We start from the raw sequence: 22,279 nt of genomic DNA, 5'->3' as shown, positions 1-22,279 counted from the left end.
AGGCAAGTTCACCTACTTGCAAGTAAATGTGCAATATGGCTCACTTTAACTTTCCATAGAGCTCCATGGATTTTTTGTTCTCCTGTTTTTTGGCCATAACCTTTGATAGAAAGGAGATATTTCACTCTGGTTTTTTGCATTGCATTTCACTCGAAATTCCGCATCCAACGGTATATAATATGATGGGGTTACTTCTAACCACCGTGATTTTGGTGTGTCACCCCCCCAGTGCGCGTCACTCCCCAGTGCGCGTCACCCGGTGCGGCCCACACCCCCCACCCCTCCCTAGCAATGCCACTGTATGCTAGGCCACAGGAGCCTGACCTGATTGGAGGAGGCTGCCTGCAGGGAGGGGCTAGGTTCTCAGAGAAAAAAATGTGACAAGGAGGACAAAGTAGGGCTTTTCCTGGACACTGGGACAAAGGGCTGGAACTGCGGACATGTCCGGGAAATTCCGGGCATCTGGTCAGCCTGCACAGAGGTTTCCACGAGCCTCAGGAGGTGACCAGAGCACAGTTCCAGTCACCTTTGGAAGCTTCAGGTTGGGCCAAATCTTTCTCAATGTGGGTGGGTCAGGGGATCCATATTGAGCCAGATCCGCAAATACAAAATCCATGGATAAGTAGGCTCAGAGCCCAATCCTATGCATGTCTACTCAGAAGTTAGTCCCATTCTAGCCAATGGAGCTTACTCCCAAGCAGGTGTGGATAGGATTGGGCCCTCAACCAGTACACCTATAATTTTTAAAGTTATGCCTAATGTCTAATATCATGATCTTTCACTGATTCGTGAGTTATAAGTCTTGTGTGTATTACTTTCGGTTTCTTCTGCATAGGTATTACTTAACAGGAAATGGGTGGGGTAATGCAGCTCACATGACATGGAAGGCTAAAAACATTACTGATTCTCAGTTCTCCCCAGTCTCATTTTGCCATTTGCCTACTTTAGGCAGCTGATGGGAGAGATCATGTTTTTTCACTGAATAAAATCACATTTATCCAGCAATCGTGGGGAGGAGTGTGTGTATAACCATCTTGGTAAGTGACTTAAAAGAAGGATTAATGTTGATAAGATATTTATGATTGTGTTGACTATACTATAAGAGAACTTATGGATAGAGGTGTTTGTTCCCAGTCAGATGGGATTACAACTCAAATCTTAATGAACACAATGGGCTTCTGAGTAAAATAAATAACACAATTTTCAAACACCTCTATGCAGCATCTTTGCATAAACGCTAAAAGTTAGTTCTAAATGTTATTTTATTTATTTTCCACATTTTTATACCACCCTTCCTCCAAAGAGCTCAGGGTGGTGTACACAGCTGCCCCTCTCCTGTTGTCCTCACAACAACCCTGTAAGGTAGGTGAAGCTGAGAGAAAGTGACTGGCCCTAGGTCACCTAGGAAGCTTCATGGCTAAGGGGAGATTCAAACCTGGATCTTCCAGGTTTAAGTTCACCTCCCAAACCACTACACCATCCTGGCTCTTATGTTATCTTATATGAGAGTGCCATGAAATAATACAGTGGAGTCCTTAGTTGAAACAAGGAAGTAGAATATTGACAAGCAAGCCATTTTTCCAACACTAGAAAATGTGTGTTGTTTAACGTTATTACAGGTAATAAGAATATTACATTGAAAAGAATATTAGAAGAAAACAAAGGAACAATACAATTTGTGCTTTTTTAGATGAAAAGTGTCAAGTGAATACTGTTTGAGCCAGTGCCAAAAGAACAAAAGTTCGGTGAAAAGCTTAGAGGACAGAGCTGGCAACAGTGGCATCACTAGGAGGGTGCGGGGGGGTGCGGGCCACACCGGGTGACGTGCAAGGGGGTGACACACTAAAATCGCAGTTTGATGAGCAACCCCATCATGCCATATACCGTTGGATGCAGAATGTCCAGCGGAATGCAATGCAAAAAACCAGAGTGAAATAGCTCCTTTCCTTCAAAAGTTATGGCCAAAAAACCAAAAGGAAAAAATGCATGGAGCCCTAAGGAAAGTGAAACTGAGCCATATCGCATGTTTACTCGCGAGTAGGCGTACTTGCCATAGTCCATCGGAAAGGGCAGGCTGAGAGGAATCCAATGACACCAGAATGGTCCCAATCTGATGAACACAGCCCCCCAAAAAACACCCAAGAAAGAGGTCCCTCCCTCCCAGCTGCTAATGTATTGAGCCCTATGGACAGCGAAAGCCTCATGGTTGCTTTTACTCATGAGTAGGCTGACCTGCCTTGCAGTGGCGTAGCTTGGAGGGGGCAGGTGAAATAATATTTCTATTATTTTAGGAATAATACCAACATGTTACATACCATTTGATGCAAAATTTCATCCATTGTTTGTGGGGAAATATTCACTGCATTTATTTTTCTGGCCGTTATTATTATTCATTCCATGTCATGACTATTACTATCTCTGTCTCACCTACCTCACAGGGTTGTTGTGAGGACAAAATAAGGGGAGGAACTATGTACACCACCCTGAGCTGCTTAGAGAAAGGGTGGTATAAAAAGTGAATTAATTAATTGAACAATATAATTAATTATTAATTATTTTTAATTATTAATTATTAATACTAATTATTATTTATTATATTATTAAATATTAATCATTAATTAATTAGTTAATTAATTAAGTCATATGGGGTGACAAAAATTTATCAGCCGCAGGTGGCAAATGACCTAGCTATGCCTCTGGTGCTTTGGCTTGTGGGTCCCGATCCAATGGAGCTCCAGAAGGCAGCCCCCCCCCCCCCCACTAAAAAGGACCAAAAAAAGAGGCTTGAACTGGTAAGGTAAAATGTTTTCTATTTTGCACTTGTGAAGCCAGGTGGGTCTTTGCACTGATATGCCTTAAATAGAAGAACATTAAACTGGGCACTGGGGAGGGCTGGAAATCTCACTGATTCTTTTCGGGGGGGGGGGTGTTATTGCAGGCAAACTTCAGAGAAAATTAACTTGGTGGAATAGGGCTGGCTCTCTCTTATTTAATTATTTATTTTAATTTAATTATTTATAATTATTTTAATTTGTTTGATGATGTCACTTCCGGCCATGACATCACTTCCAATGGGTTTGGACAGGTTGTCATTCTAAACATAAGAACATAAGAACAGCCCCACTGGATTAATCGCATGGCTTGTACCCCGTAATGGATTTTTCCTCCAGAAACTTGTCCAATCCCCTTTTAAAGGCGTCCAGGCTAGACGCCATCACTACATCCTGTGGCAAGGAGTTCCACAGACCGACCACACGCTGAGTAAAGAAATATTTTCTTTTGTCTGTTCTAACTCTCCCAACACTCAATTTTAGTGGATGTCCCCTGGTTCTGCTGTTATGTGAGAGCGTAAAGAGCATCTCCCTATCCACTCTGTCCATCCCCTGCATAATTTTGGGTTCTGGTGCTAAAAACAGTGGGTTCTGGTGCTAAAAGTTTGAGAACTGCTGCAATAAGGTGTTAGTAAGTTGACATGGTGGGTGCATGTGTACAAGTTTTCAAAATCACAAAAGTCAGAGTTTGGAGGAATAATACCATCATGTTATATATCAATCAATGCGTAATTTCATGCAGAATGCAATGAAACAAACCACATTGAAATATATGTGTTCTATCAAAAGGTACAGCCAAAAAAACAGTGGAGGCAGGGCAATGGTACATCACCACGCCCACCACCTGGGGTGTTGCCCCACCACCTGGGGTGTTGCATGGGGTGACGCGCAGGCCTCCCGCACCAGGTGACGCGAATCTTGATGATGCCAATGGATGGCAAGCCTCACCACAGAAAGCTTTAGGGTGCAATCCTAACCCCTTATGTCAGTGCTTTCCAGCACTGACTTAAGGGCAACGCAGCTCTGAGGTAAGGGAACAAACATTCCCTTACTTTGAGGAGGCCTCCGTGAGTGACACTCAACTGCAGGAAGCAGCACACGTCCCATTGGCACCGCTATGCCAGTGCTGAAAAGCACTGACATAAGGGGTTAGGATTGCGCCCTTAGTTTGTTTCCTTTCCCTGAGCTACAATTGTTCAGCTGTCTTGGACCTGTGAGGAGATGTGAGCTTGTTTTGTGCAAAGTGCTCCCTTTATGCACCAAGTGCCATTTCACCTTGGATCCAACCACAAGAATTCCCCTTTGAGACACATGGTTCTGTGCCATGTGTTTTCTCATCTGAGCTGTAGTTTCCCTGGTAGAGACTTCTGTACTGGATCTGGAGTTCTGTGTTTGGCTGCCAAATGTAGTCTGTATCCTGTGATCTGTTGTAGGAAGGCGGATGTGGTGGCGGGACTGGGGGTGCATGAGAAGAGATTACTTGGTGTTTTCCCCTGCCTATGGGCTTACTCATCCATGCCAGGTCTGTCATTGGTGTAGCATGCTTGTCGTTCAAAGGGAGGTTGGGTTATGGCATGCACTGACTCCCCTTCATCCTACCCAGTGGCATCACTAGGGGTTGCATCACTAGGTGCACTAGGTGCACAAGGCCAGCATGTCACCCCCATGCAGTGGGTGGGGCAACACCCTGGGTGGGGGAAGCCACATGTCGGGTGGGGGTGAGAAATCACCGGCAGTTTGGGTATGCTCTGTGTGAGTGAGCAGTTTGGGTATGCTCTGTGTGGGGAAGGGTGGGTGGGCAGGCACTGAGGAAGAGAAATCATGAGTTGCTTGAATGTGCTGCAAGGATGTGTTTTATGTGCAGGAGGGCCTGAGGGGAGAAGTTGTGGGTTGCTTCTAAGTTTGTTAGCTTTGGTGCAGTGGGGGGCTGCTGAGCGGGAGGAAGTAGCACGGGTCTGTTTATGAAGGGTGCTTGCTTTGGTGAGTGAAGGCACTGCTGAGTGGTAGGGAGAGGCTTGTGAGAGCTTTATTCTGTGTTGACTTACTCCTGGTGTGTTTGGGTGAGTGAGTGTCTCCTGCAGTGGCATCGCTACGGGAGTGTGGGTGGTGCGGGCTGCACCAGGTGACGTGCACGGGGAGGTGACGCACACTGGGGGGGATGACACGCTAAAATTGCGGTGGTTAGGAGTAATACTGTCATGTTATTTACCGTTGGATGTGGAATTTCAAGCGAAATGCAATGCATAAAACCGCAGTGACATATCTCCTTTCTATCAAACGTTATGGTCCAAAAACCATAGAACAAAAAATGCATGGAGACTATGGAAAGTGAAAGTGAGCCATGTCGCATGTTTACTTGCGAGTAGGCGAACTTGCCTTAGTCCATCGGAAAGAGCAGGCTGAGAGGAATCCAACGACACCAGAATGGTCCTGATCTGATGGAACTGGAGCTCAACAAATGCTCCAGAAGGCAGCCTCCCCCCACCCCACTAAGAAGGATCAAAACAGAGGCTTATATTTATACTTAATTTGCCTGATGATGTCACTTCCACCATGACATCACTTCTGCTGGATCTTGGACAGACTGTCATTCTAAAAAGTGGGTCCCAGTGCTAAAAGTTTGAGAACTGCTGCAATAAGGTGTTAGTAAGTTAACACCCTGTGGGGGGATGTGACACCACTAGTGACCAAAATCACAATTTGGAAGAATAATACCATCATGTTATGTATCAATCAATGCTTAATTTCATGCAGAATGTGTTCTGTCTTTGTTCTATCAAAAGGTGCAGCCAAAAAAACCAGTGGGGGTGGTGATGGTACATCACCACGCCCACCACCTGGGGTGTTGCCCCGTCCACTGCATGGGGGGTGATGCGCTGGCATACCGCACTGGGTGACATGAACCCTAGTGATGCCACCGTCATCAGGAAAATTAAAATAAATAAGTATAAATAATTAAAGTAAAACAAATAATTAAATAAGCAGAAGCCAACCCTGCTCCACCAAATGAATTTCCACTGTAGCCTGCCTGCAATAACATCCCCCCCTCCAAAATCAGTAAGGTCTTCAGCCCTACCCAGTGCCCAGTTCAATTTAAGAACTTCTGTTTAAACCAGATCACTGTCAGGATCCACCTGGCTTTGCAAGTCTCAAAAAAGTTCATCTTATCAGCTGAAGCCTCTGTTTAGATCAGCCATTTTCAATCTTTTTCAGCTCATGGCACGCTGACAAGGCACTAAAGTTGTCAAGGCACACTTCTAGTTTTTAATTACATTATTATGTTACAATTAATTTAATTAATATAACTAAGGACAAGCCTAACCAGGTCTACTCAGAGGTAAGCCCTATTTTGTTCAATGGGGCTTACTCTCAGGAAAGTGTGGTTGGGATTGCAGCATAATACACTGAGGGCACAATCCTAACCAGGTCTACTCAGAAGTAAGTCCTATTTTGTTCAATGGGGCTTGCTCTCAGGAAAGTGTGGTTAGGATTGCAGCCTTAGATCATTACATGACAATGAAGAAATTCCCCAGAAGCTTGGAGAGGGAGGTGTGTGTGGTTTCTGGAAAGGAAGAATAATGTTTTGAAGCAGGTCTGTTCAAACTGTTATCAACTGATATGCTCTGAGCTGCCAGGAGGTGCTGGTAAAGAGAGATAAGACTGAGCATACTGGAGAAACGAGGGGGGGTGAGGGGCAGTGAGGACATATGGCTGTTGCAATACGGCTCACTTTCACTTTCCGTAGGGCTCCATGCGTTTTTTGTTCTCTGGTTTTTTGGCCATAACATTTGATAGAAAGGAGACATTTCACTGTGATTTTTTACATTGCATTCTACTGGAAACTCCATCCAACGGTATATAACATGATGGTATTACTTCTAACCACCGCAATTTTAACGTGTCACCCCCCTGCCCATCACCCAGTGTGGCCCGCACCCCCTGCACCCCTCTAGCAATGCCACTCCTACCGCTTTCTCTCTGTTGCTTATAAGATCCTTATTCTGTGTTAACTTCTATTTCCTGCTGTATTTGGGTCAGTGTGTGACCTCCTGCAATCCACAAATGGTGGAACTCTGTTGGTTCTGAGATACTTGGTTCTGTGCACTTTTGTAAAGTTCTGGGGGGGTTGGTGAAAAACTTGGGCTGTCCTTCCACTGACATATGTGGAGATATGATGGCATATTTCAAGCAGAGCATTAGGGCACAATCCAGACCCAGGCTTGGGCTGGTGCAAGTCCTTTGCACTGGCCCAGGAGGGTTGCAAATGTGCCGTAAGGCAGGTTTGTGCCTCCCCGGGGGTGGGCTAGGCTGGCACACAGAGGTGCACCAGCCTGCCAATGGAGGCACCAAGCTTTGTGTTGGCCCGGCTGCACTGAAGCAAGGCTCTGAGGTAGGCGGGGAAGGGATGGGAGGATGCAGGAGGGAGGTGTTCCTGGGCAGGAGGAGGGCAGGCGGTTGGGGGCGCCAGGGGCGGGAGAGAAGCAGGAGACGGGCCTGGCATCCGGCAGTAATGCCGGATCCCAACCCCCATTCCTGGGGAGATTGGAGCAGCTTGAAGCCACTCCACTCTCCTCGGACTTGTGCTACCTCAAGAGGTGGCGCAAGTCTGAGGAGACCCATAAGGGAAAAGGTGCCTTTCCCAGAGGTAAGGGGAAACGTTTCCCATTGCCTCTGGCTGAACTGCTTTTGGTCCCTATCAAGCCTCCTGGCTTGCCTGTTCCATCGCAGGGTAGGATTCCACCCTTTGACTGTTAATTCATATAGGAGAAGTAGATTATTAAACACATGGGCAACCCAAACTACCACAACTCCCTGTGCAGCAATGCAGTAACACCAGTGTATGTATGTTCTACTAAATCCCATAGGGGAGTTTTAGCCTTAGGGTAAGCCCCTACTGGCCTGGTGGGTCACTATGAACCTGCCCCAGGCCTATCAGTGGCACAAGTCCACGTTGACCTGGGAAGTTGATTGGGCCAAGGAAGGGGGTCAGGATTCTGTGTGTGCCATTGCCATCAAACCAATGGCATCACTAGGTGGGTGCAGGCCACACCAGGTGATGCGTATGGGGGGGTGACACCACTACTGATCAAAAATTTTTAAAACTTGGTATTTTCAAATAATGCCATCATGTTATATATCAATCAATGAGTAATTTCATGCAAAATGTAGAGAAAGAAACTGCATTGAAATATCTCTATTCTAGAAAAGGTTATAGCCAAAAAATGCAGTGAGGCAGGACAACGGTATTTCACTACACCCACTGCCTGGGGCGTTGCCTCCCACTTCCCACATGGGAAGAGGTCTATCATAGGGGTGAGATGCTAGCCTTCTGCTCCAGGTGATGTAAACCTTAGTGATGTCACTGCATCAAACTCACCCAGGGCCTCCAAGAGGATTTCTATCAGGGGTACAAGGTTTCTTTGGGGCCCCTTCCCAAAGTGGGAGGGGGTGAAACAGAGTGGGGGGGCAGTGGGGATGGGCAGCACTTCTGCAGCAGCTGTAGCCCTGCAGCTGTGTCCCTGAGCTCCCATCCACTCCTTCATGGTAAGCAGATCCACAAGCCAAAGAGCTCCTGCAGCAGGCCAGCTTCCTCCCAGATGTGACACTGTTAAGGAATGTATGCATCCCTGGGTCTGGTACATGTGGCTTCTAGCAGTGTGTCTGGGTGAGATTGGAAAATATAAGATCCCAGGAACTTTCTGGGCCCCCTCCATTGGCTCCTGGGCCCCCTTTCTGACCCTGGGCCCAGATACAAATTACCCCCTTTACCCCCCTCTCCTAGGCCCTGAACTCAGCCCTCCCAGACCTGATTAGCCCCATCACCACCCCATTTCACTCACACCCTCCTTGTTCTGCCCTCCCCCCAGCCCATTCCACTCCCTGCACACCTTAACTGCTTCAGTGGATCTTTGTTCTTCCGCTGGCAGGCAGGAGGTTGCTTCAGCCTCTGCCAGTGGTTCAGAAGCAAGTGCTATAAAGCAGCCTCCACTGGTGCAACACACATTACGCCGTCACCCAGCCAGCATAGGATTGCCAACAAAGTGCAAGAGCTAAATTACACATTACAAAATGTAATGCACCCTGTAATGTGTTTTTAACCCATTTCTGCCCAGCCCACAGGTGTACACATTTGATCCTTGTGTATATGCAACATTGGGCAGAAATGGCTTAACAAAGCAAAACAGGCATGCAGCCAGCCTGCACACTAGAGGGCAACTAACAGAAAGCAGAACTACATAAAAAATAAGGTAATGTAATGGGCATACAGAGGGGTGCTATTTATATAGCAGGGGTGTCAAACATCTGGCCCGGGGGCCAGATGCGGCCTGTGGAAGCTTTTTACCTCTCAGGCTCTCATCTGCTGAGCAGTGCAGTGGTGTTACTGCTAAAAGGGCAGCCCACATGAAAATTGGGCTGTCCTATACTTTGAAATAAGATCAGGATTTGCTTATTTTCTTTTCTGTCATTTGCAGCTAATGAGTTCCTAAGTGAGAAAAAGTGCTTATTTTTGGTTATGACCTGTTTAATGACATCAATTTCTGCCTAATGACATCACTTCCGGCCCTCAGCAAGCATCATGAATGCTATTCAGCTCTCGGTATGAAACAAGTTTGACACCCCTGTTATATAGTGTTCCCCAATATCCACAGTTTCTGGTATCTGGGGTGGGGGGCAAGAACACATCCCCCATGGTTACTCGGACCCTCCTATACTTCTAAAATGTGTAAGTGTAGAGAAACCATTCTATTTGAAAACATGAGGTGATAATTTCTTCCCCTTTCCTACTTTAAGGTTACCTCTTGCACAGAAAAAATAACATCACTTTATTTGAAAGAAGAACTCAAGTATGAAGAAAAAAAGGTACATTCAATACAAATGGTGCTACTAATTCAGCAGGAGAGTTGATTAACAGGACATTGATACTGTAATTCAATCATCAGGGTTTTCAAATTCTCTTTTTCAAAATCCATGAGTCAAATCCTCCCAAGCATAATGCCATTTCAGAACATAAGCATTTTTACCAATGAAAGGTGAGACTATTGTAATCAAGCCTGGTCCATGTGGAGGCCAGCTAAGGCAGTCACCTCAGGCATAAACTGGCAAGAGGTCACTTACCTCCATCCACCCTCTCATCTCCACTGCTCCTCTTCCTCCTCCTACTACCCAAATTGTGTAAAAATAAAAATAAAAGAGGAAGAGGAAGAAAGAGGAAATGTGGAGAACAGGATATTGGTAGGCTAGAGTACTGAGAGACTGGTATCCACCACCAGGTAAGGCGGCATCACAGGTGCTGGGAAGTCTTAGGCTGGCCCTGATCATGATTTCATCTTTCAGATTATGTCTTCATAAATGTGTGGAGTACAGGAGCTCCTGGTGTAGAATACCAAATGCTGCCCCCCTTTTCATGGTGTTGCACAAGACCATGATCCCCCCACTACCTAGACTGAAAAAGAAAGAAGGGGATGGAACAGAAGAAGATGCATGGAACACTGTCAGAAATGCTGTAGGCTCATTACATTCATCTAAACCAGTGGTTCCCAACCTTTAGGAGCCCACAGACTACTGAGGCAAAAATTTGAATCCTTGTGGACCACATGCGGCTATGGAGAGTCTGGTCTCCACCCTCTCTGGTGGACCATCTCCCAAGCGCTCCCCCATGGACTATCAGAGAGGACAGAGAATGGCCTGCCCACGATCACAACTGACACTTCCATGGCTGTGGGCAGTCCATTCTGCACCCTCTTTGGTGGTTCATGGGAGATTGCTTGGACAGCAAGACACTGAAAGTGATCAAAGGTAATTTTTTTCCTGAGACCACTTCTCAGGATCTCGCGAACAACCTGTGGTCCACAGACCACAGGTTGGGAACTAGTGTTATAAACATTCTCTTCCATTCTGTCCCCTCTCTTCCTTTACCCCTTCTTTCTTCATTTCTTCCAGAAAGGAGTGGGAGGAGAGCAGTGGAAGTAAGTGGGTGAGTGGAGATGGGTGTCCCTGGTTAATTTACTGCCTGAGGCAACTGCCAGGCAGCCCAATCCTGAGCTCCCATGGCGCACGGCTTCGGCGGCACCGGAAATGGCTGCAGCGATATCCTGTATACCTTGGGCTACCGCAGGTGGCACCTTGGGAGGAGGGGACTTTTGTCCCCTTCTCCCGGGTAAGGGAAGTAGCCGCGCAATGTGGCTACTCAATTCACCACCGACCAAAAGGTCGGCGGTGAGGTAAAAGCGTTCCTGTAGGATGCTGAGCCCCACACGAACGCACAGGATCTGATGGAGCGGAGCTCTGCCGGACCCGCCTCACTCCCTCCCCCCGGCATGCCTCCTCCCCACCCTCTCCCCGCCCTTCGCCTGCCTCCCCCCCCCCGGAACACCTCCTCCCTACCTCCCCCTCTCCCTCGCTTTCCTTACGGTGGCTTGGTGGTCTATGCAACCGCCAAGCAGCGGAGGCCAGGCACCCATCCGGTGCTTGCCCAGCACGGGTGCTCGCCCAGCATTAGGCCTCTCAAATGTCCCTTATGGCACATTTGCAACAGTGCGTGCCGGTGGTAAGCTGGTGCGTTGCGCTCAGGATTGGGCTCTCAGTTGGCCTTATGGACAGGCCAGCCCTGATGGATCAGAATGCAAGATAGAACTATGCAGAGCCTCACAACAGGGCCTAAGTGCAGGAAAACAGTTGTTCACATATTAAACGAATTCTAATTTTCTTCTTCTTCTTCTTAGAACTAAAACTAAAAATATTAAAAAGAGCAACAAGTCAAATTTGCCTGAAAAAATTGAGAATTGGACAAAAGAAGATGTAAAACAGTGGGTAATCAATACACTTAAGCTTGAGGAGAAATATGGTAACATCCTTCTTCATCAAGAAGTGACCGGCAGAGTTTTGACCCTATCGAAAGAAGAGCACCTGGTTAGCATGGGGCTAACCCATGGCGCAGCAATTCAGATAGTACATGAAGTAAAACAGATTGATAATCCTGATGAAGGCACCAGCAATGGTTCTAGGCAAGGCCATAGCACAGGGGCTTTCGATACGAAACCTTTTACAGAGGATAAAGACAGAGGATGGGCAGAAAGAAATAATGAAGGGAAATCAAAGTCAGCGAACGCCCATGAACCACCAGAACCTGTGCCTGAAGAAACAGTGGAAAACACAAGTGGCCAGGAAAATATAAATCAGCTTACAACCAACCAAACTTGTCTGCCATATCCTTTTGATGAATTTCACAGTGGTCATCGTTATATCCAGGACTACATACTCCATATTCCTGAAACAGGGTCACTGAATCTAATTGATCCGGCCCATGAGTTTAAACTCCTTACAAACACAGAGAATACAGAAAAGGAGAATTTGAAGATGAAGTTTTGCAATGAGGTGTTTAGATTTGCTTCAGCATGCATGAACTCTCGCACTAATGGTACTATCCACCTCGGAATAAGTGACAATCCTCACGGGCAAATTGTTGGAGTGAAAGTCCAAAATAAAGAGACATACGTTAACTACTTTGACGAAATGATAAACAAATACTTTGAAAAGTTAACTGATGTTGCAAAATACTGCATTAGGACACCTAGATTTGTGGAAGTGTTACAGCAAAACAGCACTACATCAGAGACATTTGTCATTGAAGTTGATGTAGTTCCAAAACATTCTAGGTGTCAATCTAAATTTTTCCCTAGCAAGAAATATGACTTTAACACTAAAACGTTGCAGCCACGTTTATTTATAAGGAAAGGTGCTTCATCTGCAAACATTCTTAATTCGAAAGATGAAACGTTATTCAAGTCCACACTGGAGACATTAGCAGTATCTCGAAAAGAAGCTGAGGAGAAACATAGAGAAAAAGAAAGAGGGAAGAATGAGGGGGAAGGTCACAAGCTGGTGAGTCTACTCACAGGCAATAGAGGCTTGCTAGATGACTCCCATTATGACTGGTATATTTTAGTGACAAACAAATGCCATCCAGAGTTTACACAGCATATGAGCTTCTTGCAGGAAATAAACTTATTTGCTGTTCTGGAGTTTGATCCTGATTCAGCCAGCAATGGTGTGGTTAAAGCATTCCGAGAAAACAGAGCTGCAAACCTTCATTTCCCAAAGCAATACCAGGAGCCTGGGAAATCAGCTTCAGATACAATTAAAGACTTGAAATGCTATCAGCAGCCAAGTTGGATTTTCTGCAATGGCAGATCAGACTTGAAAGTTAAAAAAGATCAACCCTTGAATCATGCACTGTGGCATCAAGAGAGGGCTGCTGAGGTCAGGAAGACGATTGCACTTCTTTCCCATCCAGATGTAATGCAGAGGGGAAAATTTTTGGTACTGTTTCTCTTGCTATCCAGTGTTGAAAGTCCAAGTGATCCCATGATTGAGGCATTTTGTACATTTTATCAAGAACTTAAAGGACTTGATGACATGCTGTGTATTTGTATTGGGACACAAACATACCAACGGTGGAAAGATCTCTTGCAAGCTAGATTTATTGCTGCAGGCAAACTAGAAAGCAGGTGCATATCTAATCTGAGCCTGGCAATGGTGAATGGTACCATCCTAAAATTAAAATCCAAAACCCAAACTTCTCAGAGGATTTTGCCATCAAAAGCATCCTCTTCTACAATTCTCCCAAAGAAAGAAGAAGATTTCATGACTGCATTGGAAATTCTTTGTGAAAATCAATGCAAAAGCACTGATATTGAGAATGATAAAACTCGATTTTCTGAATTTAAAAAAAACCATGAAGAACATTTTTATCGTGGTGGGAAAGTGTCGTGGTGGAATTTTTATTTCTCCTCTGAAAACTATTGTTCACCTTTTATTAAACGAGATGTATATGAAAAACTTGAAGTTCTCATCGAGTCAGAATCTCAGTCCACTGAGTCATCTGTGAAAATTATAAACCTCTACCATTATCCAGGCTGTGGTGGCACTACTTTAGCCATGCATATTCTCTGGGAATGGAGGAAGAAATTTAGATGTGCTGTTCTGAAAAACAAAACATCTGATTTTGCAGAAATTGGAACACAATTGACAACCTTAATTACATATGGGACATCAAACCAGTATGACTGTTTGCCAGTATTGCTACTCGTGGATGACTTTGAAGAACAAGATAAAGTTTCTTTGCTCCAGGAATGCATCCTGTCTGCTGTATCTGAACAAGGCATTAGATATAAAAATCCTCTGGTCATCATCTTGAATTGCATGAGATCTCAGAATCCTTCACAAAGCTGCAAGAGCAACAATCTTAGTGTTGCTCTAAAACAAGAACTGACTGACAGAGAACAAAGGGCTTTTGAAGTCAAACTGAAAGAAATTGAAGATCAGCATGAACATCCTGAAGATTTTTATTCATTTATGATTTTGAAAAAAAAATTTGATCCACAATATATAAAGAATGTAGTGAAGAACACATTGAAAGGTCTTGACAAAACAAGCAAGCAAACTCAACTCATTTCCTTTCTGGCCCTGTTAAATTCATATGTTTCAGAGTTCACATTCTCAGTGTCACAATGTGAAGACTTTTTAGAAATCAATACTACAAAGTCTCCGTGGAGTAATGAAAATTTAGAAGACAAAATGGGAAATTGTTCCAACATTATAATTCAAACAGAAATGCAGGAATACGGAAGGTACAAAGGGGTACGTATCAGTCACACACTGATTGCTGAACGATGTCTTGAAGAATTTAAAGAATCATACAAGCTGACTAAAAGTGAGATAACACTTTTGTTGTTAAAAGAAAATTTATTTTATGACATTGGCATAGGGAGAGACAAACTTCGGCAAGATGTGCAAAGCATGCTGCTCTCAAGACACCGAAAAGAACACGGAGATGACACGGACACGTTATTTTCCCCATTGATTGAAGCAATTCAAAAGGAAGAAGGAAACACTGAAGTTGAAAAGGTGTTAACTGCAGGGAGCCTTAGATTCAACCAAAATGTATTCATTAGCCAAGCCTTAGCAAGGCATTTCTACATTAAGGAAAAGAATTTCGACTGTGCGCTAGAGTGGGCTAGAAAAGCCAAAGCTGGTGCTCCCAACAACTCATTTATATCAGACACACTGGGCCAGGTTTATAAAAGTGAGATAAAGCAATGGTTAGAAGAAAATGCTAGGAAAGCAACCATAACTATAGGTGGTCTGAAAGAAATGCTGAAACTTGCACATTGTGCCTCAGACGCATTTCAAAAATCTCAACGACAAACAGAAAACAGAGAAAATGAAACAGATTGTTTTCAGAGGATGAAAAACAATGCAAGATATGAAATGTATAACACATCTGGCTATCTGGGAGAAATAGAAACTGGTCTATACACAATACAGATTATTCAGTATACTCCTTTGTTCAACAAAGAAGATGAAATCTCTAGAAAACACATGATCCAGTTCTTGTCAGGAAACCAGAATCTTCCAAAAGTCAAAAGTGATACAGAAAGTGAGGAATACAGGGTGACACTTGAAGAGTATGCCAGTTATTTAAATAATTTACGAGCAAATTTTAAAAAAGCATTTGACTTTTTTGACAACTACTTCGTCCTTCTGAAGCCAAGGAATCCTGCAAAACAAACCACAGAATTCAAAATACAGAAAAAGGTTGAGGACTTTTTCAGCAAGTATGTGGAAATATTTTCTCACTCTGATTCTGATTGGCTGATGAACTCAAAACTGGGCACATTTTTGCAAGTGAAAAATTACAGGAATGACTTAGAAACTTCCAAAGCAGACACATTTTCTGGGCTTTTACGAAATCTCAGCAATCACCAAAATGGAAGAAACAAGATAGAGGATATAGGCAAGATGGAGGACATAGTCAACACGTATAAAGCTTTGCGTTTTCAGAGTGATACCAAATCCCAGAAAGTTGAACTGAATTATATCTTGGCCAACATAATCCTCCACTGTCTCAATCCAAACTCCAAGATGGTGGAACGTTTTGAATCACTGCAAAAAATGCTCAGAACAATCCCACAGCAAGTAGATCGAGCACCTCGATATCCAGAACAATATTTCTTAGCTTGCTTATTGTTCTGGCCCCCAAATTTAAAACAGCTAGATGATGATTCTAGGCAGATGGAAAAATATATTACTTCACTGAAAAAGGCATTCATGACACGATACAGGCAAATGTGCCGTTCTAAACAACCTGTCGCACTTTTCTACCTTGGAAAAGGAAAAAATCTGAACAAATTTATTCACAAAGGAAAAATTGATCAGTCTATTTCTGAGAAGAGCACCATGACAAATAGTGAACTTTGGCAGAGTGGAAAGATATGGAAAACAGAGCGTGCAAAACAAGTTTTGCTTCGGTTGAATGGCACAGCTAGAAACAATATTGTCTATGTGGATTTTGGTAATGATGAAAACATGGAAATACCAGCACAACCTAGTTTCCTAGGCAAGCTAATGCGTGGCTACAGCACAGAACGAGTGTCTTTTTTCCTGGGCTTTTCTCTTCAAGGCTTGATAGCCTATGACATAGAAATTATTTAACTTTTCTTTTGAAACTAATGCCCCAAACCTATCCAACTTTCCAGGGCTGATGCAGCCTCAAGGTAATGGAACAAGCATGTTCTTACCATGAGGACACCTCTGTGACTGCCCCTTCCCCACCACAGGATGTAGTGCACATCCCGTTGGCATGGCTGCATCAGCACTGGAAAGTTGGATAGGACTGGACCATATATTGCACAAGTTCAGTGTGACGTCTCCTTTACCAATACCTGTGTAGTGACTGTATGCCAGAAGACCACTGTAATCATGAAGAATTAGTGAGCTTTCACAATCTGTTTGCCTACTTAGTGAAGCTTGGAGTTAAGGTGAGCTTCACCAATTGGCCTATCTCAGTGGTTCTCACATATTTAGCAACGGGATCCACTTTTTAGAATGAGAATCTGTCAGGATCCACCGGAAGTGATGTCATGACCGGAAGTGACATGATCAAGCAGGAAAGTTTTTACAATCCTACCCACACTTACCCAGGAGTAAGTCCCATTGACTATCATTGTTAAAAGAATATACATAGTAACTTGTTAAAATTACAGGTCTGTAACATTTCCCCAAATGCAATTATATACCATGATAGCATCAAGTCTATTAAAAATAAAATATTGAAATGAATGGGGACCCACCTGAAATTGACTCGCAACCCACCTTGTGGGTCCCAACCCACAGTTTGAGAAACACTGGCCTATCTTATTGACATCTTAGTAAGGCCCAAGCTGCTGCACTCATACTTTGTCTTTCTAGCCTGAGAACTGCAGACTCACAGCTGCAGATTCACAGGCAATGTCTAGATGGGGGAGAACTGTCTGTATGAGGAAAAAAGATGCTTCAAGACATTTTGTATTAGAGGCAGACCTTTAGAGACTCAGGCTACTTCTAGTTCTCACAAAAGTCAAATGCAGCTTTTCTGTGCATGGGTATATAACCCCAAGAAAGGCCACTGCCTCTTTGGATTTCACTGGTGGACAGGGAACTGCACAGACATGCCCCAGAATCTGACCCACTGGACTCCATCCACTGCTGCCCAAAATCCCAAAATCCCATGCACACTGAAGGAATGTTATTTGTAAACTTTATTTTGCCAAGCACCACCTGTATGTAATGGCTGGTATAAGGTCTGGCAACCATCTTCCACCCTTGTTGCTTGTCAGCAATCTTGTGTGTGTCTCCCAGTCTCTGGGAGCTGCCTGCGTCCTGCTAGCTGTTCCCATGAGAAGCAAAAAGAAGTTGGACTCAACTTGTCAAGAGTCCCTTGTCAAGGTGCCTCTTGGGTTTGGCTATTTTTCTTTGCTGGGGCAAGCAATATCTCACAGATTCCCCACCCCCAAGTAACTTGACAACAGAGTCTTGCTGTTTGTCTTTTTTGTTCCATTTTGAACTGATGTGGATTGAAAAAACCTTGCTGTGTGTAGTAGAGGTTTCTTGTTTCAGAAAGTGGCATCCCCCCCCCCAACAGGGGCAGTGCCAAAAAGACACTCATGTAGTGTATCTTGCATTGCTATGCATTGTTAACTATCTGTTGAGTTTTACAGGCATTTAACAGCAAAAGCCTGGACAAAAAAGAGGCAGGAAAAACCTCAAGTCTCTGTGCCTGCACATGTGCAAGCATGAGTTCTTAGCAACTGACCAGCAAAAGCCAAACAAAGTTGGCTTGTGCCTATGCTGTATTGTTTTTAATCCCTTGTTTCAGTAGCAGCTAAGGGCCCAATCCTAACCATTTTGCCAGTGCGGATGCAGTTGCACCAGTGCGGTGTGCGCTGCATCCTGTGGTGGAGGGGCAGTCCCTGTGCAAAGTGCTGCCAGCATAGACTGCATCTGAAAGCAACATCCTTTGAGAGCTCAACTACGGACTGGCCCAACTGTTAAATCCTCATGGCTAGGCTCTCTGCTTCTGTTTGATTGTAATGATTCACTGTTACATGTTTTTATGGTTTTCAGTAGCAATACTAAACATGTGTGACATCTTTGAAGAGCCCTGAGCCATCGATCTCATGGCCAGAGATAGTTTGATGTACTAGCCACCCAAAATTAAAGACCCTAGAGTGAGCACAGAAAGATCAGATGCCACCCACCATACAAGAGATACCAGGTGGCTTCCATAATGTATAAGCCTTTCTAGTAATATTAGTAGAGTGTAATAAATCATGGTATAAGACAAGGCTCCAAATGCACATGTAAGGAGAATTTAGTATTTGGCCTGGCCTTAGCCAGGCCCCAAGACATCAGGGTAGTGGTGGAAGTGGCTGTTTATGATTAATGTTGTGATAATCTTTAGCGTGTTACTTTTATGCATGTGCTTATATTGTTAGTGCGCCTTTTGTGTATAACATGTAAATTGTGAACGTGCCAAAGCTTAACAGACTTTGCTAGAATGCTAGTTGCCCTTGGGGATCAAATAGCAGGGCAACGAAGATCTGGCCCCTTTGGGATAAGAAGAGATTGTAACCCAAAGCTACATGCTCTTTGGGAAGCTGGTCGCTTGTTTTGATCCCAAACTCTGGGGATGGAGTGTAATGGCCGGTGTAAAGCCTGCAAACCATCTTCCATTCTAATGTGCCTGTCAACTATCTTGTGTGTCTCCCAGCCTCTGGGGGCTGCCTGCATCCTGCTGAGCTGATCCCATAGGAAGCAAGAAGTTGGACTCAAGCCAAGGACCTCAGTCACTGCACCTGCTCAATGTTATGAGAATGGGGAGATAAGATGCATGTCTATATTTTCAACTTAGATGCACCTGCTAAATAGCCCCTCTTCAAAATGATGAGAACATCCCTTGCTGGCATCAGCCTGGCCACTTATCTGTTGCACATGTCTGATAAGATGTCTTTTAAAAATGAGAACCCAGGCCATAGATATTGTGCTGCTGCCATGTAGTCTATTTCTTGCCAATTAGCACAGTATCCTGATAAATCAGCTGAAGTCTATATAAACCCTATATCTGGCCACTGCTTTGCTCCCCAGCCTTGTAGATGGATGCTAGGGGCTGCATTGCTTGTGGGGTTGCCTTAAAATGCCTAGAAAGGCCTGTGTAAGTTGATGCTCTAATATTTGGAAACATTGTAAGTTTTGTGCCTGGAGATGCCACTGGATGCCTGGTGGTACTCCTGTAAGTTGATGGTCTTATATTTTAGTCAAATAAAGCTTTTTTATGACAGCCTTGGACTAGATGTACTTCTTCCTTGGAACCCAAAGAACCTCCAGCCCATGGTGACAACAGCTGGAAGCAGCATGTCTCCCCTCCAAAACTGGAAGAGGCATGCACCGCTTCCACGCCGCTCTGAAGGGCACCCCCTCCCCTCCCATACCCTTTTTGAGCCATATTTGTTAGCATCTTGGATCTCTTTTTTTTCTTGGTTACTAAATTAATATCCTCACTGGAGTTATCCTAATCATTTTTCTTATTCATTTGTAAACTTGGAAACTTAAGTTTTTTATCTTTCTACCATTTGTCAACACTGCAACTTGTAAACTTCAAAATATCAGAGCATTGTTAAAACTCTAACCTGATTCCGCTCACTGATTCTTGCCTAAAAACATGCTAGCAAACTGGACTAACCAGGTGTTTGGGGGCACACACTTGAACCCAGAATGCAGGTAGCCTACCATCAGAGGTCAGATACTCTCCAGATCACCTGTCTATGTAAGGCAGGGCCTAGGATCTCCAGCAGCTCATGGATCATTTTAGCAAGGCCTGCCAAGATTTTGGACTGACAATCAGCCTTAAGAAAACACAGATCATGGTTCAGGATGTGGACTCACCTCCCTGCATTACAATCTCTGCGCATGAACTGAAGGTTGTCCATGACTTTGTGTACCTTGGCTCAACGATCTCCGACACTCTTTCTCTCGATACCGAGCTAAACAAATGCATCAGTAAAGCAGCTACCACGTTTTCCAGACTCACAAAGAGAGTCTGGTCCAACAAGAAGCTGACGGAACATACCAAGATCCAGGTCTACAGAGCTTGCGTCCTGAGTACACTTCTGTACTGCAGCGAGTCATAGACTCTTCGCTCACAACAGGAGAGGAAACTGAACGCTTTCCACATGCGCTGCCTCCGATACATTCTCGGCATCACCTGGCAGGACAAAGTTCCAAACAACACAGTCCTGGAACGTGCTGGAATCCCTAGCATGTATGCACTGCTAAAACAGAGACGCCTGCGTTGGCTCGGTCATGTCGTGAGAATGGATGATGGCCGGATCCCAAAGGATCTCCTCTATGGAGAACTCGTGCAGGGAGAGCGCCCTACAGGTAGACCACAGCCGCGATCCAAGGACATCTGCAAGAGGGATCTGAAGGCCTTAGGAGTGGACCTCAACAAGTGGGAAACCCTGGCCTCTGAGCGGCCCGCTTGGAGGCAGGCTGTGCAGCATGGCCTTTCCCAGTTTGAAGAGACACTTGGCCAACAGTCTGAGGCAAAGAGGCAAAGAAGGAAGGCCCATAGCCAGGGAGACAGACCAGGGACAGACTGCACTTGCTCCCAGTGTTGAAGGGATTGTCACTCCCGAATTGGCCTTTTCAGCCACACTAGACGCTGTTCCAGAACCACCTTTCAGAGCGCGATACCATAGTCTTTCGAGACTGAAGGTTGCCAACAGGAGAGGGGGGTAAAGGCGGTAATTTTTACTCAGGCCCAGGGTCAAAAGGGGGGCCCAGGAGCCAATGGAGGGGGCCCAGAAATTTCCTGGGATCTGACATTTTCCTATCAGACTTGTTGCCCATACAGGATGCTGGGGAAACTACCATGACCAGGGATGCTGGGAACACTACCCACCACATCAGTGGGTAGACTTTAGCTCCAAAGACTTTTCCAGCTGTCTCTACCCTCCCCTCACCCTGCTTCGCCCCTCCCTCCCATTCTGCTTGCCCATCACCACCCTCCCCTGTTCTGTTTCATCTCTCCCCCTTTGCAAAAGGGCCCAAAAGAAACTTTGCACCCCTTGATAAAATTCCTTTCAGAGGCCCTGATGTAAGGGATGGGTTGGTTTGCATGATGTAAGGGATGGGTTGGTTTGCATGATAGGCATGGACTAGTTTGCAGGGATGGGCACTCAACTCAAAATTACTCGAGTCACACAAAAACGCTGTTTTTGACAACTCCAGTTGACTTGAGTCGTGGACATCACTGACTCCAACTTGATTCACCACTTGGTGCCAGTGACTTGGAAAGGAGCCATGACTTGAAGAGACTCAAGTCCCTATCTTGAGTCCTCTGTGTGTGTTCTTGCTCTCTTTTTTGACCTTGTGGGTGATCTGGAAGTTGGCCTTCAGACCAATAGAAGCAGCAGACATGGTGGGAGGAAGGCAGATGGTTCCAGGAGGTTGGGGGGGGGGTTGAGGGGGAGGAGGAAGTTTTAAGCGGTTTTTTTTTACTAAAGGACTTGACTCGTGTCTCAAAATGAATCATGACTCAACTCAAAATGAATCGAAATTTTCTGCAAATTGGGTCATGACGGCACGTGGTATGACTCACAAGTCTAGTTGCAGGGTCGCTGACTCATGACTCACAACTTGAGCTCGTTGTCTGGAGCACATCCCTGCTGGCTCCCATCTGACCAACTCCCTTTCTTTGTGTAAGGAAGGAGCACAGCTGCACACACCTCCATCCCATCCCATCCAATATATTTGGTCACTACCACCTGAACTCACTCATTTTGTTTGAATCACCTCTTTTTTACCAGTCTGCAATGGATTGCCCAATATGTCCCCACACTCCCTTCGCCAGACTGTCAAAATCATCATCACCATCACCAGTCCTATTAGCTACCAGTGTGACTTCAAAAGTTGTCAATAGTTTGGTTTTACTTTACATACGGATAGCCAGGAACACTTCAATCTGTGTTGATTATGGTGAAATGGTTTTACGCTGAAATGGTAAATGATAAATTGAAATAGTAGTTTTAAATTGTTTCGAACAATTTTTTAACTGTTCAGAGATTGCG

At 44.8% G+C, this 22,279-nt stretch overlaps 1 protein-coding gene across 2 annotated transcripts; it reads left to right on the top strand.

Annotated features, from left to right (window-relative positions):
• Nucleotides 1–950: 950 nt before the first annotated feature.
• Nucleotides 951–19,485, top strand: SAMD9L (sterile alpha motif domain containing 9 like). 2 transcript variants are annotated; one of them, XM_066628663.1, is made up of 4 exons: nt 1,016–1,037; nt 4,265–4,353; nt 9,624–9,692; nt 11,555–19,485. In XM_066628663.1, the coding sequence occupies exons 3-4, from the start codon at nt 9,679–9,681 to the stop codon at nt 16,323–16,325; spliced, it is 4,785 nt and encodes a 1,594-aa protein (XP_066484760.1). In that variant the 5' UTR covers nt 1,016–1,037; nt 4,265–4,353; nt 9,624–9,678; the 3' UTR covers nt 16,326–19,485. The 2 variants fall into 2 exon arrangements, with proteins under 2 accessions (XP_066484759.1, XP_066484760.1); XM_066628662.1 differs by lacking the exon at nt 4,265–4,353 and having other exon boundaries at nt 951–1,037.
• Nucleotides 19,486–22,279: the final 2,794 nt, after the last annotated feature.

This window comes from Tiliqua scincoides, chromosome 5, assembly GCF_035046505.1.
Source record: "Tiliqua scincoides isolate rTilSci1 chromosome 5, rTilSci1.hap2, whole genome shotgun sequence".
In the NCBI taxonomy this organism is placed as follows: Eukaryota; Metazoa; Chordata; class Lepidosauria; order Squamata; family Scincidae; genus Tiliqua; species Tiliqua scincoides.
Note: the sequence above shows the minus strand (reverse complement) of the source record. Positions and strands in the feature narration are given on the sequence as shown.